At 36.5% G+C, this 20,606-nt stretch overlaps 1 protein-coding gene across 2 annotated transcripts in view; it reads left to right on the top strand.

Annotated features, from left to right (window-relative positions):
- Positions 1-20,606, top strand: part of LOC127850286 (amyloid protein-binding protein 2-like) — a 34,660-nt gene that overhangs the window by 6,119 nt on the left and 7,935 nt on the right. For both annotated transcript variants that reach the window (XM_052383210.1, XM_052383220.1), the window contains 10 exons: positions 1,557-1,645; positions 4,287-4,438; positions 7,051-7,174; positions 7,396-7,564; positions 8,839-8,928; positions 9,391-9,458; positions 12,531-12,636; positions 16,237-16,361; positions 17,554-17,639; positions 18,595-18,785. In XM_052383210.1, coding sequence (XP_052239170.1) covers positions 1,557-1,645; positions 4,287-4,438; positions 7,051-7,174; positions 7,396-7,564; positions 8,839-8,928; positions 9,391-9,458; positions 12,531-12,636; positions 16,237-16,361; positions 17,554-17,639; positions 18,595-18,785 — 1,200 coding nt within the window. The remainder of the gene's footprint in view (positions 1-1,556; positions 1,646-4,286; positions 4,439-7,050; positions 7,175-7,395; positions 7,565-8,838; positions 8,929-9,390; positions 9,459-12,530; positions 12,637-16,236; positions 16,362-17,553; positions 17,640-18,594; positions 18,786-20,606) is intronic.

Here is a 20,606-nt window from a genome sequence, read left to right as displayed (position 1 = left end):
TTTTGGGGGAAAATTCCCCCTAAAAAAAAAAAAAAAATTTTTTTTTTATATAGATAGATGTCTCATGATTATTATATCTCAATTCTATTTAATTTAAACTTGTCAAACATACTTAATTATGAAATAAGCAATGAATATAGTGCAAACATGAACAAATGTAATAATTAGATAGTAAGTAAAAAATCCCCCAAAAGGGAAAACGCTGCGAAATATCCCCCTGCTATGGTTAGCGACCCGCTTCCCCTAAAATGGATTGAGGGCCCTGAACATGTTTATATCATCATGTCACCTATTTTCATGATGTGAACGCACAGACAGATCTATTTTCTGAGAATCAGAAGTTATGAGCCTTTTTCGAATCGCGGTTGCAGGAAAATCTCTGAACCAGCCCCACCCCAACCCCCATAATTTTTTACCCAGGGGTCAGATCATATTTCCGTCACCGTCGCACAAATGCTCATAGCTACCATGTGTGTTAGTTTCAAAGTTCTAGTGCTAAAAGTGTAGGAGGAGATAGTGGCCAGGATGGACGGATGGCGGAAATAACCATATAATCCCCACTTTTACTCTGAAAAGCGTGGGAATAAAAAAGCACAGTTTTTTAAAATAATATTAATATATGTATTAAATAGCGTAAAGTGTTGTACAAACACACACAATATTCACAAATATTTATAAACATGTGTTGACAGTATCAACTTGCATGTCATCTTCATATTTGTGTTGCTGTCGTCTTCAGCAACAGCAACGTCCTTCGCATTCACAGTGAATGATCCCTGGTTAAGAAAATAAATAGAGTTGTGTGTTATAATCATTATCATCACCAATCAGACAGTTGAATAACATGTATTATTAAATTTTGACCTTTTGGTTTTGCATACTTGGCACTATCAACAATAACACACGAGAATCAAGTAACATCTTCTGAGGGGTATATTTTTTTGATTAACACTTTCACACCCAGAAGCAAAGTGAAAATGGCTACAGGGCTCAACATTAAGCGAAAAACCAACTTGCCCTGCCGGGCAAGTACTTAGAAAATCTACTTGCCCTGAACTTAAAGCCGCTTGCCCAAACATGAAATATCACATTAACTGTAAACCTCACATTTTTTAATAAAGATCAAAATGTTACACCACAAAACCTTTTTTATTTTTTAACATTTAACAAATGATTACTGCAATTAAAGTCTAATGAAAGTCTAAATTAAATGCTCTTTGTTCTTTTTTGCACTTGCCCGGGCGGACAACTAGATTATAAAATAACTTGCCCGGACCCAACTTTTACTTGCCAGGTGCAATAGGACAACCGTTAATGTTGAGCCCTGGGCTACACAATGTATGTGCAGCCAGCATAAAACCAGCACAGCCTGTGAGTAACTCGCAGTCTGTTCAGGTTTTATGCTATTTGCTGCTCATCTGTTACTTAGGGTTGAAAATAAAGCTTTTAAATCTTGAATCAAGTAAGAAAGGTCTTTCCAAGGAACTACAAATGCGTAAAAATATATATCTAAGTGTTGAAGGGTTAATTGTCTATGAAATGTGTTTCGATTTCAGCTCTACAACAAGGGCCGGCTGTGTCAGTTGGGTATGGAGTTTTCAGAGCTGGACACCTTCTCCAAGGTTCTCAAGGTCAATGACAAGAGGTAGGCTTCTGCATGTTTATGCAATACTTGTTACATAACTCTTGGCCCCATATAGGATTCAGTTTATTTGGTTAATTTATTCGTATATTCAGCAATACATGCTTTTGGCAAATGGCAGTGATATTATAACAGTGTCCCAAATAAGCTGCATATCTGCGTAGTTCACCCAATTAAAATGTTGATAAACGCACAGAAATTCATTATGCGTATTAAAAAGCGACCAATTTGACTTTTACGCAAATTATTTAGATTTATTTATGTATGATACAAGCCTCGATAAAAAATGCTATTCTTGATCTCAGTGTTTTCTATGGAATAATATCATACCGCGGTGACATTTGTATTCATTAGAAAGTTCAATTATCTGCTGGTCCAGAGTATTGAAAGTTAGCAAGCACCTGGATGACAGAGGAGGAAACAGTTATTCAAGTTATTCAAACGCTATTCGGACTAAATTTCATAGCAAATACGTCATCTGACAAAAATATTAACAATATGCATGTTTTTATAAACATCTGTACTTTCAGTATCAATCATGATGCATAATAAGAATGTCTAAGGAAGGTTGAAAGACGTCGGCAATTGATGCACCGTAATATCAGTAGATTGCAAACTTTTTCCAACCAAGTAGGCAAGAGCCAATATGTGCTGAATAATTGCGGTATTGATTTTGTTACAAACTGTGTATGCAGCAGTTGAAAGTAGCAAGTTGACATCCCAAAACATGAAGGAAAGTCTGTGACTGAACAAAAACTTTCAAAAGTGGGAAAAATAATTTTCCTCGTGAGAAATTGTTGACGGTGATGGGACAGAACAAAAAATGAAATGTGAATACTGCTTTAAGGCACCATGATTGCGTAAACAATCTAGATTGAAGATGTCAGTTAAAATCAGTTTTTTAAAGTTAACAGGTATGATATTAAAGTTGATATTTTTGACAGTTTCAAGATGTCAGTTAACATCAGTTAAAGTTAATCAAGACAGTTAACAGTTTTAATGAATAAATACAAGTGTTCAGCTTCAACAGAAATAAAGCACCCATCATTTGAACTTGTATAACTTATTTAACCTCATTTCAAGACTGAATTCATTCTATTTATAAAATCTATGGGTGAAAACCCTATTTCCAAATATCTGGGACACTGTTATAAATACATATACGCAGTGAGATGAAGTTCAGCTAAACAAATAATTATTTTATGCTGTAATGATTATTATACTTCAAGTACCGGTATATGAAAGTATTTTATAGCCTACAAATGATGTGACTAAATTTAGCTGATGTAAATACAAAAAAAAGAGAAAATATAACAAAAGCAATAATACAAGCCATGTAAGTTATGTGACAAAAATTGAAAAAACTAGGAAGCAACAGAAGAATCGGTTATATCTTTTCACTTTAAAATTGCAGAAAAGATAAGGTATAGGATAAGCTACTAGGTTTTTTTATACATTTAAGTTTTAAATCTGAAAAAAATGATCATACATGTAGGTGTTGTTTTTTTTAAATTATAGTTTTTTACCAAGTTTTAAAAAGATGAAAATCCTTGTCATTAAATAATAGAGAGGGGTATTATGGGCAAACATCCCTGCGCGCCACATCAAGGTTTCTGCTCAAGAACTTTTAGTTGCATAGGCAAATCTTGATTAATGAAGACCTTTGAATGAAAAATTGAAGCAACTTTATGAAAAACTTTGGTTTATACAGCAGAAGAGAGAAAATTTATGAAAAAATCTTTTTCAGAAGTATTTATTTAAGGGCCTGAACATTATGAGTACATGTATCAATTATAACACCCAAAAAATTTCAATAAAATAACAAAATAAGAACACTTTTCATACTCCTGCTCTTGTGATTGTATAACAATTTAAAACAATCAGGAATTGCAGAATTAAACCTCAATATTGTCATGGTTGTCCTAATAAAGTGAACATTTGTCAGAATATTAAAGCTATAATAACATTTAATACATTACTGATAAAATTTATAAATGAACAAACCATAGTTACAAATATCATTTGTCAAAAACAGACAAGTAAGATTATCATATATTTTCCTGTAAATGTATTGCAGAAAAATTTCATATGAAAATTATAAATATTAATACTTGAAATAAAGATAATGATTCACAAGTTTATATTGTACTTATTTCTGCTCTCTGATTTTACTTGTATAGTAACCTCACTCTGTGTTAAGGGGGTTTAAGGTACGTGTGTAAAGTGTTGTCACAGATTAGCCTGTGCAGTTAACAGGCTAATTAGGGACAACACTTTCCACTGTTATTGTATTTTTGTGTTTGAAGCAAGACTCTTCTTGACAAAAGTCCAGTTTAGGCAGACGGTATCTTCCTTGTTTAGGCAGACGGTATCTTCCTTGTTTAGGCAGACGGTATCTTCCTTGTTTAGGCAGACGGTATCTTCCTTGTTAAGGCAGACGGTATCTTCCTTGTTTAGGCAGACGGTATCTTCCTTGTTTAGGCAGACGGTATCTTCCTTGTTTAGGCAGACGGTATCTTCCTTGTTTAGGCAGACGGTATCTTCCTTGTTTAGCCTGTGTGGGCTGTGGAGGCTAGTTTGGGACAAGCAAGTAAACCTATTGTCTCAGAGCGCAACTCATATCCATTTACTGGCTATTTTCCAGGCATCTCCTGCACCACTGTTTTCAAGCGTTGATGGACCATGGTGTGCGGGTTTCAGAGATCCTGGCCGACTCCTTCTTCTGTCAGGCCTACCAGTTCAGACCCAACCCTGCCCAGCCAAAGGACAAACTCATACAGCTGGGATTTGCTCTGGGTCAGACATAGGAACATAGGCCACTCCAAATTGATTTGTTGGTCTATGGATTTTTTTGAAAAAAGTTGAAGAGGCGAGCGAAAAAAAAAAACAACCTTTTTTTTGAAAACAGGAAAATTTTCAAGCGAGCGAAGAGCAAAGAATATAAAGAATCACATTTCGATAGAAAAATATTGCATTAACAAGAGATAAAGGTTTAAACAGCTGTAGTTTACATTCAAATCAATTCTTATACAAAGAAAAGAATCTTTGTACAAACCAGCAATAATATATTTATGAGTACCATACTTTTCAAATAAAAATGCACTAAAATTAGGATTCAGCACTTTAACTTTAAAATGTAGAACACAAGTCTAAAGCTAGTGTTTTCATTTTAGGAATAGCATTACTTGTAAGGTTTAATTAAACATCTTCTAATGCAATTAGTAAAATAATGTTTATATTTTTATATTGAATAACTCTTCCATGACCATTCTGCGCTGTTATATGAATATGCAGCTGTTAAGGCTTCCAATATGATTTCATGTCGGAACGATGCTACAGCAAATTGACGTTAAACGATATGAGGTCCATGTATATCGACCTCATATTTATAGGAGTTAGTTGCACGAAATATACCGGTAACCATATCATTGAAGTGAGGGACACATGTCTACCTACTGCTGCTTATATTTGTTCGAGGTTTGCAATAGTGACAGCTGTGAAAAGGTATACCATGTTGCAAGCTGTGAAAAGGTATATTATGTTCCAATAGTACTTGAAGAGGGACAATCATCAAAATGATAATGACAGACAGTCGGACAAAGGCCATGCATATAAGTTAATAAACCAGTGTCGATACCTTATTTTAAAAGGAGCATATCGATGGCTAGTACGGTATTATATTTTTCTGAAATAAATTATATACATTACAAAAAACTGTTTTGATGTTTCTAAAATACACAGACCAAGCTCTAAGCAGTAAAGCGTGTTCTGTCAACAATGTATTTTATTTACATTGTCCCTGTGACTCTTTTAGAACCAGCCTTTAATGATTGTATGTTTAGTTTTTGTTCACTTAAAACTGTGTTATAGCAAAAAATTTGTCTTCATATAGGGAAATACCGTCCATATGCCCATTTAATGAAGAAAATGCATACAACACTTTCGTCATGTTTCCCTATGTTGTTAAATTGAGCATGCTTCAACAGTATCTGCTGATAGTTGCATGTTCGAATGTGAACAAACACATTCAAATAAGTCACTAAAACGAAGCAGATATGTTTATATTTATAAGGTTTTGCTAAAGCAACTTTTCACCGCAATTTGTTAAAACGGTCACGCAGGAAGCCATTTTTCTGGTCGTCTCGATCGAATATTCGAGCGACTACAGTTCTCGATTTAAAAAGTTACGAAACACTATATTTGGCATTCATATTCAGCGTCAGAATCGTTTCTGCGAGATTGCTTATTTTCTTTTTTTCACAAATTAAAAAAAACACATGCGCTATGGTTACAGAAGGACACAAAAATGAGTGTAAGCGGTAATTTTTAAATATTTTTTTCCATTTTGAAAAAATAGGTGCGGCAAATCCGACGACCAACACATCAATTTGGAGTGGCCATTGGCTTAAAAACAAATGCATCCACAAAACTAGTTCAATTTGCAATACAATTTCATTGGTTTTCAAACATTAAAAAAAGGTTAATTACCGGTACTTTATATTTATATATATGCAGAAGTTCATTAAGCAAAATTTGAGGTGTCATTACTGAAAGATATCATGTATTTAAATATATTACAATTGAAAATAGTATTTTAAGTTTTGTCCTCTTATTATGACATATATGATTGATAGAACAAAAAGGAATTGCTGGCATGCTAAATGATATTTCTATGTTTACTTGTGTACTGGACTACTGGTTGTATTACTTGTATGGATATAGAGAATAAAAGTTTACTGTCTGAACTTTATTTAATATATCTGGCAAGGCTTATATTAATGTAACGGCAAGGCTTGCCAAGCCGTTATTTTGTTCATACCGAGCTTTATATATTACAAAAAGATCAGACAGTAACCTGTTTTTCTGATTGTCATATCTCTACGTCTCTGATTTTAAAGAAATAATGAAAAAATCACTAAAAAATGCAGTTTTAGCGGGAAAGAATATGACTTTTGTCGTTTGACGTGTTATTAATGACGTAATGAGCATGTGCGCTTTATATTTGTAAAATAAGTTATTTGCTGTTTGTGTTGCATTTTGTGTTTAAAATATATTACATCTTACTAAAAATGATTACTTTCTAGTTGATTTCCGAGTAATATGATCATCCTCCACACATGACTGATATAAGAACTTCCTGTTGACCATGATATAAAAAAATATATCAGTCAGATATCAATGCGGTGGTATGATAAATGGTGTTTAGCATGGGATGACAATAACAATCAGTTTTTTTAAAACCGCCAAGTTTTTTTATACCGCCGCGTGTTAGTTCCACCCAGAAACAGATACAAAAGTCTCAAAATAAGCAGTTGGCTTTAAATGCTATCATGCTTCATAACATAGGTTGAAACTCAATCTTAATTATTAGATGCTAGAAAATCTGCTGCAATGCTTCACTATTGCAGGAGGGTTTCTTAGCGATGCTGGCTGGTACGCCGACGCAGGCAAGGTGTACAGGGCGTGTTTGAAGGTGTGCCAGTTGGATGTGTCTGTATCGGGCCTGTGTAAAACACTGGAATGTGCAGTCAGGTAGGAAAAGAGCCTTGTCACGCAAAAATGGGCCTTATGCCGTATGCCTTCAGCTTGCTCCAGACCAGCCTGCAGTCTTATGCCGTATGCCTTCACAGTAACAAGTAAACTTCCCCACAGCAATAGCTTTGTCTTGGAACCTCATTTGATAAATTATCCCAATAAAAACACTGTTGTCATAAGTATACAGTGTTCCAAGTAGTTTCTTTCTTGATTATCAGACTCCTGCATGTAGAGAACGTAAACTGCGAGTACAAGTCAGCAAAGGAGACCTGCAAGATGGCGTGTAACCTTATAGACATGATTAGTGCCCAGGGCCTGACCATGAACAGGGCTACACTCCACACTGAGTGCTGCGCCCTACTGTTTGCTGAGAGCCAGTATGATGAGGTAATAAACAGAGCCTTTATTTATTCAGAATCTTTTTTATTGTGCACTGAAGTTAGCATCTGTCAAGAATTTTGTGTTTGAAACTCCGGGCATTTCAACATGTGCATTACAGATACTTGTATTGAATGACTGTACTCTTGGAATTATATTTCAACTTTTTCAGGCTTTTCCCTAAGTGCTTCTCACAGATGCCTATTATGCCTTATCCCTTGTTTCTGCCAGGTTTACAAAACAAAATCTGTATAATTGTGCACTATTACTTCAATAAGTGTTTGACAGCAGCTGACTCAGAAATCAATAACAGCAAAATATTTTACAGCCAGGAGAACTGCTATTTTAGGGGCGTTATGCAGAAATGGGTCTTTTCTCATTTTATGGTCTCGTTTGCAGATTACTAATATTTTGAGGGATGGTCTACAGTTTCTATTTTATTGAGAATTTTTGGTTAGTGTTGAATACAAATTATTTGCTGACAAGTAAGCTTATCTGTATTCAATACATGCCTAGTATTCTATTAATCCCATCATTTTTGTCTTCATGTAAAATGTAAACAAAGGAAAATGGGGGGAAAACTTCACTTAACTTAAAAAAAGCATCATGTAAATAAAAAAAAGTGACATCTATGTTGTGGATGTTCTGTGTATTGCAACATTTTAACAAACTTTAACATTTGAGTCACACCCAGCAAAGATGGGTCTTATGCCATATTGGCTAATGTAGCTCCAGCCAGCTGAATCATGAAGTCTGGTCAGAACCTATGTTGTCAGATACTAATTCATGCAAGATCTGTGGTCTCATAAGTCGACAAGGTAGCTTTTTACCAAACTACGCAGATGCGCAGGCTGGTCTGGAGTTATGCTTGGCGCACATGGAATAAGACATGTGGGTCATTTGTCAGATAAGGTTTTACTATGTTGATGCTTGTATGAAGATGGGATGAAATGTGTTTTTATTTGCAGGCCAACAGACACTGCTGTCTAGCCATGCAGGAACTGTCTACGTCTTTACCAAAGATGTATTTATCCATGTGTGTAAAGTGTTGACCCAGATTAGCCTGTGGAATCCGCACAGGCTAATCAGGGACAACAATTTGCACTGTTATGTTTTATTTCTAATATATGAATTCTCTTCTTATTGAAGGGTCAGTTTAGGCAGAAAGTATTGTCACTGATTAGCCTGTGCGGACTTCACAAGCTAATATGAGACAATACTACACACTTGCATTAAGCCCTGTTATCCCAGAGCCAGGCTCAGATGTATTTTTCTATTTTGAGGCCTACCGACACTGCTGTCTAGCCATGCAGGAATTGTCCAAGTCTCTACCAAAGAAAGCAGTGGTGGATGTTCTCAGACAGTGTTCAAAGGTCAGAGTCAACACCACCATAGTACAGTGTATTCATATCAGAATGTTTTCTTGTGTTGGAAGGTGTAGTCGATTTAAGTTCAGTTTTGAAGGATCTTATATTCAATAAATTGAATACCCAAGTTAGTACATTGTGTATGGTATTCTTCATGATTTGTTTGTTTGCTTTTGTTTCGTTATGTTTTCCATATTGTTTCTTTCATAAGTTGAATGACTTTCACTTGCTTTGTGGGCCCAATTATAGAAAATATGTCCCAATATGATAAAAATATGGTCAAAATAAAATATCACATTATGATTTATTTGTTAGCTAAAATAATCTATCAGGTGTTCAGGTGTTTAGGAAATTTATTTTTGGGTACTCTAAATTTTTATGTACTGTTATTTTGTTCACACATATTTATAAATTTATATATTCCAAAACAGCAAAACACGACATACTTCAAACTTGATTTCTTTACAGGCTTGTGTTGTGAAGAGAGAGTTCAAAAGAGCTGAAGTGTTAATTAAGTATGCTGTGGAATTTGCAAGGTATGTGGATGTTTTGCTTTAATATTATGAGTAACCTGCTAGTGTGTGTGAAGTTTTTTGTGTGTGAAAAGTTAAAATCTTTCAAACATTTTAGTATAACATTATTGATTTATTGCTGCGTGTAATACCATGAAACAATGGTACAAGAGTCAACATCAGCATAGTTTTTATGCTCCTGGAAAAGTTGAAGCTTTGTCCGTCTGTTTGAGTTCTAATTTCAATGGAATTGAGCTTGTGTGTGTTTAATAGGTATGTTCCTGATAATTGATCCGTTCTTCTTATTTTCTGTCTATCTGATTATCCATCCATCATACGTTCTCATTTCCCTGCAAGATCTCAGACAAATATGATGTGACTTTGATAAAAAATGATATACAGAATTCCTAAAAGGTGAACACATGCAATATCATCAGTTCCTTCGGGCCAAACTATTTTTATTGGAGTTATTTCCCTTTGAGTACTAGTATGTCAGTGTCGAACATATTATTTGTTTTATGGTCGTTTCGGGGAACCTTTTTGTTTGTTTATGTGAGTATTGTCATGACGCTGTGCTGATTTTTCAGGAAGTTATGGCTCTCTCTGAATATTAATTCCTCCCTGCCTTTGATAACAGACATTAATGACTAGAAATGTTATCAAACTTTATATGCAGCAACCGTATTGGGTAGAAATGCATACAGTTTCAAGCTGTTTTGCTGTCAGAGATAATTTGTTAGGAAGCTGTTTTCCTTAGACTAGTAAAATTTTCTTAAATTTGTGTCATGTCCCATCCATATAAGTTCAACCTAGGTAAATATAATACTGAAAACACTTGTAATCTCAATTTTCGAATTATTTTATTTCAAAACAACTGCAACACTAATTTCCCAATCTTAATCAAAATGCTGCACATTTTCCCAATCCAAAGGAACCTGGCCCCATTTTAAAAACACTGCTCTGTGTCAGACCACTGGAACTAATTATATGAAATTGATGACATCTTATATGCAGTATCCCTACAGGGGGTGGATATGTGCCCATTATCAGGTGGTTATGTTATGTGGGTTTTCATGCATTATTGCTCTTTGAAACTTTCAATAATGCATCCATCTTCGGTTCTCTTAAAAAATAAAAACTTACATGCATCCAGAGCTCCAGATAAGGTTTTGTGAAATTCTTAACGTTACTACCAGATTTTCAAAAAGAATTCTTAACTCTGAAATTTTATTCTTAACGTAACTACTAAGTTTTGGAAAATAATTCTTAACTTTTCTAAATGAACTAAAAATAAATAATAATGGTTATTTTCATGAAACAAATCAAAATAAACATACTAGCAACTTTATTTATACGAGTTCAACAGTGTCTATTCAGTATTATACAATTTTATTTTTCAAATACCTTCATATGCCCAAACTGATTGCATGCCTTCGATGAATTTTTACATATTTCACAATTAAAGCGGGTCTTCCCTTCAATCTTTTCAACGATTAGCCACGGGAATTGTCCCTTCCACTCGTTCAATGTTTTTTTTGTTTAAGTTTGGACCCATTGTGTCGCGTTTTTTATAGCTTTTCCGACTGTGTCGGCAACTGAACATACAACATCATATAAGATCTTTTCTATAATGTCTTTCTTAACATTCAACTTTGGCTCACTTTGCGTACAGAATGTTAAAAGCGTGTTTTGCACGCTTTGCAGTTTTTTAGGACGCTCTCCGGGCGCCACCATTGTTTTTTGACAGATAGACTGTACAGGCAGCTATTATTGAAAAAAATGCGCTTTGTTAAACAAACCCGATAACCATTCTATATAAGCACGGAAAAGATCTTTAATATGCGAAAAGAACTCAATAAAAATTGATACGAACCGATGTAAAAATAATATTTGTAACTTGATTTTGTAATTCTTAATGGTACGACAAAATTGTAAAATAAATACGTAACGGACTTGAAAATAATTTGTAATTACGAAAATACGACCCTTATCTGGAGCTCTGCATCTTAGGCGGGGCGTCACTCTGTTCTAATGTCAGGGCAATGTCACTGTTCCTGTCTTGTTGCCATGCTTTATTTACTCATGTATAAACAAAGTTCATAGTCAGGGAGCATCCATACGTTTCACTGATATTCTTGCCGGTCACTGACTTTTTTCCGTTAAATGGTTTGGTAAGCTTTGTTTACTTCCTATGTAAAGCTTTGATCTCAAAGTCATGATTTTCTGTAAGTGTAGTGTTAACCTGATTATAATGTTGCCAATTGAAATATTTCTCTTGGTTAAGATTGATCAATGTCACTAAAATAGATTTTAAGTCTGAAACTGTTTTGTTTTTTTTAACTCATAAATAACACAAAAAAAGAAGTTTTCAATAGAAAAGCAACATTGGCAGAAGAAAACATTGAATCAATAAGCCCTTGCACTTTTAGCCGAAACCGTTAAAATGTGAAAGGCATATGGTCCCACATTAGCCTGTGTAGTCTGCACAGGTTCATCAGGAACTACACTTTCCACTTTTATAAAGTGTTAATGTAAAATCCGGTTAAGGTGAAAAGCAGGGCCCTCAATCTGTCAAATCCTCGGCCGAAATTCGGCCGCATTCCCCCCCCCCCCCCCTGAAAAGTATACTTTTTTCCCCTTTTTGGGGAAAAAATTCCCCCTAAAAAAAAACAAAAAAAAAAACAAAACTTTTTTTTGTTATAGATAGATGTCTCATGATTATTATATCTCAATTCTATTTTAATTTAATCTTGTCAAACATACTAAATTATGAAATAAGCAATGAATATAGTGCAAACATGTACAAATGTAATAATTAGATAGTAAGTAAAAAATCCCTCAAAAAGGGAAACGCCGCGAAAATTCCCCCTGCTATGGGTAGCGACCCACTTCCCCTAAAATGGATTGAGGGCCCTGAAAAGTGTTGTATAAGATAAGCCTGTTCAGAATGCACATTCTAATCTGGGACAGCTCTTTACCACATGTTTTAAGCCCATTTATCTCGGAATGAGGCTCTTATAATGGTAAATCACTCCAGCAATGTGTACAATGTATTTTCCCCTACAAGTTAAGATGCTGATCTGTTCTGCCATTCAGGGAACACTTTGGTATGCGCCACCCGAAGTATTCTGATGCTCTCCTGGACTATGGCTTCTACCTGCTGAACGTTGACCAGATATCAGCTGCTGTGCAAGTCTATCACGTCAGTAGCATGGATTTGTTGGTTGTGTCTTGAGATTTTTCTTATCTGAAAATCCTGGGTTTACTTTATTTGTAAACCAGGAGTTTTGTTGCTATACTTTATCTGAAAATATTAATAGATTTGGTTGATTTTGTAAACCAGGTGTCAATAGATATCAGATATCATTATGTTGAAATTTTTTCAGTGTTTCCAAGTTAGAGAAAAGTATGAAATGAAAATGTTTGTGTCAAAATACTACAATCTGCAAGTTTGATGAGCACTCTGTAATAAGTGTAGATTTAAAAATGCAACACATACTGAATCACATTATAGAATACTTTTTCAAGTGCCCTCAAAGTTCACAAAATATTTTTTTAATTTTACCTGGTAATTGTTCAGGGAATGTCATTTGCTTATGGAATAATTGGGTGTTCAGCTATAGGGGTCACAATCATGTCATCTATGTTTTGTCCACCCTGCAACCACGCTAACCAAGGTACGATCCCAACTCCAGAGACACTCCCAGGACTTTTCCAAAGATATTTAGCACTTGTTGTTCCCGGGAAACAGACTTGAGAGTGTTTATATAAGCACAAGACTTGGAATGTCATCAAGCAAAAAGAAAAATAGGTTGAATGTAAACAAACAACTCCATATCATATGGAAGAGGGAAGAGGTTGGCTCTCAACCCTGATAATTTGGACCTCATTATGGGAATATGGGCCTAATTCTTGTGACACTTTCCGCCTACACTGGAATATGGGCCTAATTCTTGTGACACTTTCCGCCTACACTGGAATATGGGCCTAATTCTTGTGACACTTTCCGCCTACACTGGAATATGGGCCTAATTCTTGTGACACTTTCCACCTACACTGGAATATGGGCCTAATTCTTGAGACACTTTCCGCCTACACTGGAATATGGGCCTAATTCTTGAGACACTTTCCGCCTACACTGGAATATAGGCCTAATTCTTGAGACACTTTCCGCCTACACTAGAATATGGGCCTAATTCTTGAGACACTTTCCGCCTACACTGGAATATGGGCCTAATTCTTGAGACACTTTCCGCCTACACTGGAATATGGGCCTAATTCTTGAGACACTTTCCACCTACACTGGAATATGGGCCTAATTCTTGAGACACTTTCCGCCTACAGTGGAATATGGGCCTAATTCTTGAGACACTTTCCGCCTACACTGGAATTTTGTTAAGAAGAGACTTCTTTTAAACTAAAAATCCCATTTATCTGAAAATATTAATAGATTTGGTTGATTTTGTAAACCAGGTGTCAATAGATATCAGATATCATTATGTTGAAATTTTTTCAGTGTTTCCAAGTTAGAGAAAAGTATGAAATGAAAATGTTTGTGTCAAAATACTACAATCTGCAAGTTTGATGAGCACTCTGTAATAAGTGTAGATTTAAAAATGCAACACATACTGAATCACATTATAGAATACTTTTTCAAGTGCCCTCAAAGTTCACAAAATATTTTTTTAATTTTACCTGGTAATTGTTCAGGGAATGTCATTTGCTTATGGAATAATTGGGTGTTCAGCTATAGGGGTCACAATCATGTCATCTATGTTTTGTCCACCCTGCAACCACGCTAACCAAGGTACGATCCCAACTCCAGAGACACTCCCAGGACTTTTCCAAAGATATTTAGCACTTGTTGTTCCCGGGAAACAGACTTGAGAGTGTTTATATAAGCACAAGACTTGGAATGTCATCAAGCAAAAAGAAAAATAGGTTGAATGTAAACAAACAACTCCATATCATATGGAAGAGGTTGGCTCTCAACCCTGATAATTTGGACCTCATTATGGGAATATGGGCCTAATTCTTGTGACACTTTCCGCCTACACTGGAATATGGGCCTAATTCTTGTGACACTTTCCGCCTACACTGGAATATGGGCCTAATTCTTGTGACACTTTCCGCCTACACTGGAATATGGGCCTAATTCTTGTGACACTTTCCACCTACACTGGAATATGGGCCTAATTCTTGAGACACTTTCCGCCTACACTGGAATATGGGCCTAATTCTTGAGACACTTTCCGCCTACACTGGAATATAGGCCTAATTCTTGAGACACTTTCCGCCTACACTAGAATATGGGCCTAATTCTTGAGACACTTTCCGCCTACACTGGAATATGGGCCTAATTCTTGAGACACTTTCCGCCTACACTGGAATATGGGCCTAATTCTTGAGACACTTTCCACCTACACTGGAATATGGGCCTAATTCTTGAGACACTTTCCGCCTACAGTGGAATATGGGCCTAATTCTTGAGACACTTTCCGCCTACACTGGAATTTTGTTAAGAAGAGACTTCTTTTAAACTAAAAATCCCATTTATCTGAAAATATTAATAGATTTGGTTGATTTTGTAAACCAGGTGTCAATAGATATCAGATATCATTATGTTGAAATTTTTTCAGTGTTTCCAAGTTAGAGAAAAGTATGAAATGAAAATGTTTGTGTCAAAATACTACAATCTGCAAGTTTGATGAGCACTCTGTAATAAGTGTAGATTTAAAAATGCAACACATACTGAATCACATTATAGAATACTTTTTCAAGTGCCCTCAAAGTTCACAAAATATTTTTTTTATTTTACCTGGTAATTGTTCAGGGAATGTCATTTGCTTATGGAATAATTGGGTGTTCAGCTATAGGGGTCACAATCATGTCATCTATGTTTTGTCCACCCTGCAACCACGCTAACCAAGGTACAATCCCAACTCCAGAGACACTCCCAGGACTTTTCCAAAGATATTTAGCACTTGTTGTTCCCGGGAAACAGACTTGAGAGTGTTTATATAAGCACAAGACTTGGAATGTCATCAAGCAAAAAGAAAAATAGGTTGAATGTAAACAAACAACTCCATATCATATGGAAGAGGTTGGCTCTCAACCCTGATAATTTGGACCTCCTTATGGGAATATGGGCCTAATTCTTGTGACACTTTCCGCCTACACTGGAATATGGGCCTTATTCTTGTGACACTTTCCGCCTACACTGGAATATGGGCCTAATTCTTGTGACACTTTCTGCCTACACTGGAATATGGGCCTAATTCTTGTGACACTTTCCACCTACACTGGAATATGGGCCTAATTCTTGAGACACTTTCCGCCTACACTGGAATATGGGCCTAATTCTTGAGACACTTTCCGCCTACACTGGAATATAGGCCTAATTCTTGAGACACTTTCCGCCTACACTAGAGTATGGCCTAATTCTTGAGACACTTTCCGCCTACACTGGAATATGGGCCTAATTCTTGAGACACTTTCCGCCTACACTGGAATATGGGCCTAATTCTTGAGACACTTTCCACCTACACTGGAATATGGGCCTAATTCTTGAGACACTTTCAGCCTACACTGGAATATGGGCCTAATTCTTGAGACACTTTCCGCCTACACTGGAATTTTGTAAAGAAGAGACTTCTTTTAAACTAAAAATCCCATAAACGCGTAACTTAAGTGTCATCCCGGTTTAGCCCGTGTGAACTGCACAAGCTAATCTAGGATGGCACTGTATGCACATGCATTATGTCCAGTTTTCCCATCACACTACTCAATGTTATCATTCTAGAATGCCCTTGAGATTCGGCAGTCAGTGTTTGGAGGAAACAATCTGCATTTAGCGGTTGCACATGAGGATCTAGCCTACGCCTCGTATGTCCAAGAATACAGCTCTGGGCGATTTACAGATGCCAGGTATTAAAGTGATCAGTACATTAACAGACATAATGATGTTAGTTAAACAATTTATTATTTCTCTTTTAATACAAAAGAGAAATTTTTTTAAACATTATTTAAAAAAATATTTTTGTTTACCTGACTTGGTTTATCTATTCATTTAAGAGATCATTTGCACAAGAAGATTAATATTACCTTAGGTTTTCTCAATTCAATACATGAAATATAGTCTTATCTTAACTATTAATCATATTGACACAATCTAATATAGCCGTGCTCTGTGAAAAGGGGGTTTGGTGCATGTGCGTAAAGTGTCGTCCCAGAGAAGTCAGTGCAGTCTGTACAGGATTATCAGGGACGACACTTTCCATCTAAAATGCATTTTTGCTAAGAAGAGACTTTCTTTGAACAAAAAATATCTTAAAAGCAGAAAGTATTGTCCCTTATTAGCCTGTTTGGACCGCACAGGCTGATATGGGACGACACTTAATGCACATGGTTTAAACCCCCTTTTTACAAAGCACACTAATAAGTTTATCCCTTCAGTCCGATCTCATGCAGCAATTTTGTAACAATGTACTCTTTCTGTCTAGAGAAGGAACCCAAGATTGTCTGACAATCAACACTATTTCAATCATGGTGATGTCAAATGTTTGATGATGTCAAGTGTCAACAAATATTTTAAAACTAAATGTTTGAAAAGAAAATTGCTGTTTTGTATTTATTCCTACATGCACTTTAAGGACATGAATGTTGGAATATTTTCCAGAGGTTGTATTTTTGTTAAAATTTCAGCCTTATGAGGTACAATATTGGTTGGAAATCATGATTGTTGTCATTTCTTGTGAATGGGACCTTTTGCAATCTTTTTTGGTTTGGGGGGGGGGGGAGAAGATATTAGTTTTATTTGCTGTTTGGTTGATGCATTTTTGCTGCATAGGAATTTAAAAAATGCTATGGTAGTGTAAAGTTTTTGGCAAAACATGACACATTCAAAAGCAGTCTTTAAGAGGTTGATCCATTATGACAACCCTACTGTAGATAAAAAAAAGCCAAGGAGATCAATTACGTCGGTTTGCAAATTAAAGAAATAAGCATTTAAATGTTCACTCTTCTGAAAATTAAAGAGCCAGATACATAGGGCATCTCACCTTAATAAGTAGTTTTTCCAATGGAGCCTTTTCAATATTTTCCCTGTTGATGCTTTCAGAGACCATTCTGAGAAAGCCATAGAAATACTTGAGCACATTCTCCCTAGTGACCACCTCATGTTGTCCTCGTCAAAAAGAGTCAAAGGTAAGACATAGAAATACTTGAGCACATTCTCCCTAGTGACCACCTCATGTTGTCCTCGTCAAAAAGAGTCAAAGGTAAGACTTTGTTATGTAACACACAAGACAGTCTGCAATGTCCACGCAGAGTTGTCGTTTCATGCTCTCACATACAATCTCTGCCATCACAAGAAAATCCTACCAGATTGTGGATGATTTTATATTTTTGTTGAAGTATTTTATTATGAAAAGTAGTATCATTTTCTTTTATATGTTGAAAATAGCGAATAAGTTTAGGTTGATAAAATAAAAATTGACCTTGTTAAAAAAACTGATACAATAAGAACGGTAGAATTATTTTACCGGATGGTTAGGTTATAATCACGTGGTTTATTATGATTGGAGGGATTTGATTCAGCTATGCTGGTTCCAGTCATGTCTCTGCGTGCAGTTTGGGAAGTCTGATGTATAATTTTCTTTTAGAAGGCTATATATCTGGGCTTACTCGTTGAAAAACTGTCACTTATATTTTTTCTCTTTGGTGAAAAGTATTAAATGCGGTTGGAGCGGAGAGAGAGGGGGGGGGGGTAGGAGCAATCATCTAATGATGATTTGGTCTTTCTAGTGATGATTTTCTCAATGTTAAGAACTACCCTAGATGATGATTATTCCCCACATTTATGGCAATGGCGAGTATTACTTTGGAGCCTTGCATAAAGTTGGAAATATCAATTTGACAATTTTTCCAATTTGCAAATGGAGAACAGCTACAGGACAATAATCATAAAAATAATTAAAGGTGGGGTCACTGCCTTGGACCAGACATATCGCTATATGACACCAGTCTGTATTGCCCCTTATTTCACTGCCTTGGACCAGACATGTCGCTATATGACACCAGTCTGTATAGCCCCTTATTTCACTGCCTTGGACCAGACATGTCGCTATATGACACCAGTCTTTATTGCCCCTTATTTCAGCACTGATCCTGGAGGAGATTGCCATAGACAGCCACCAGAAGGAGGTGGAGGAAAAGCTGTTATGTGAAGCCCAGGACCTCCACCTGCAGTCCCTCGCCCTCGCCAGGAACGCGTTTGGTGAGAACAATGTGCAGACCGCCAAACACTATGGTAACCTGGGACGCCTCTACCAGAGCATGCACAAGTTTGAGGTAGGACTCTTTATGTTAATATTCAATTTGTTTTGATCATAGTGCAGAAAAATTGATAAGTTTAGTGTGACATATTCATGCCCCACTATACCCCAGCAAGTGGTGGTCTGTTTCTTTGTAAGTGCCGATTGATCAGATGCATGGATGGTTTGTTGGCCTTTTTGTTGAATATTCTTTGATCCGATGCATGGTTGGTTTGTTGGCCTTTTTATGTCCCCCACTATAGTAGTGGGGGACATATTGTTTTTGCCCTGTCTGTTGGTTGGTTGGTCTGTCTGTTTGCGCCAACTTTAACATTTTGCAATAACTTTTGCTATATTGAAGATAGCAACTTCATATTTGGCATGCATGTGTATCTCATGAAGCTGCACATTTTGAGTGGTGAAAGGTTAAGGTCAAGGTCATCCTTCAAGGTCAAGTGTATGGGTCAAAATTGCACATGTAATGTCACTTCTGCAATATTGAAGCTAGCAATTTTATATTTGAAATGCGCGTGCATCTCAAGGAGCTGCACATTTTGTGTGGTGAAGGGTCAAGGTCATCCTACAAGGTCAAACATCATATAGGGGGACATTGTGATTCTCAAACACATCTTGTTGTTGAATATTCCAGATGGTAGATAAATAATGCTCTGATCTACAATAGTTTAAATTGCTATGCTTGGAACTTGTGGATGGGTAAGGATGATGTTTACTTGGAAGGAAAGGTGGAAGCCGCATACAAACTTTGAGGTTAACAGTTACAAAATCTATGCCACAGGGGGTTTACTTGTCAATATGCAGCACTGTTGTCCTAGCTTTACCAGGGTATGTTTAAGTTTTAAATTTTTATGCCCCCCTTCGAAGAAGAGGGGGTATATTGCTTTGCTCATGTCGGTAGGTCGGTCGGTCCGTCCACCAGGTGGTTTCCTGATGATAACTCAAGAACGCTTGGGGCTAGGATCATGAAACTTCATAGGTACATTGATCATGACTTGCAGATGACCCCTATTGATTTTGGGGTCACTAGGTCAAAGGTCACAGGTGAAGGTCACAGTTACTGGAAATAGGCATTTTAAGGATTTAGCATGGTTCAAACAAGGGAAACAACTACCGTTTATGCATGTTCTTATTATTTCAGCATTTGCCTCCCTTAAATTCATTTAAAATCTCATTTTACAGCAGAGATTCCAAATCTGACCTGTAAATGAGCCCCATATTTACTGCTAGTGCTAGGTTACCTTTTCCCATTTGATCATTCTTAAGTATTGTTATTGTAATGCTGCTGCTACTGCTACTCCTACTACTACTACTACTACTACTACTACTACTACTACTACTACTACTGCTACTGCTACTGCTACTACTACTACTACTACTACTACTACTACTACTACTACTACTACTACTACTACTTCTACTACTACTTCTACTACTACTACTACTACTACTACTACTACTACTACTACTACTTCTACTACCACTACAACCACCACCACCACCACCACCACCACCACCACCACCACCACCACCACCACCACCACCACCACCACGACCACCACCACCACCACCACAACCACCACCACCACCACCACCACCACCACCACCACCACCACCACCACCACCACCACCACCACCACCGTTGTTCACAGTGACAAAAAACGTGTTCACACAATGGCTGCTACTACAACTTATAGCTCACATAGGGGGGCATGCATGTTTTACAAACAGCCCTTGTTCCTGAATGTTATGCTTTATTCTCTAGGCATGGCTACCAGTAAGGTTCAAAACTGCTCTTTAATAATGTAATATATTATTATTATTATAGATCAGGGCCTTTGAT

This window comes from Dreissena polymorpha, chromosome 1 (genome assembly GCF_020536995.1).
Source record: "Dreissena polymorpha isolate Duluth1 chromosome 1, UMN_Dpol_1.0, whole genome shotgun sequence".
In the NCBI taxonomy this organism is placed as follows: domain Eukaryota; kingdom Metazoa; phylum Mollusca; class Bivalvia; order Myida; family Dreissenidae; genus Dreissena; species Dreissena polymorpha.
This window is presented reverse-complemented; position numbering and strand designations above follow the sequence as displayed.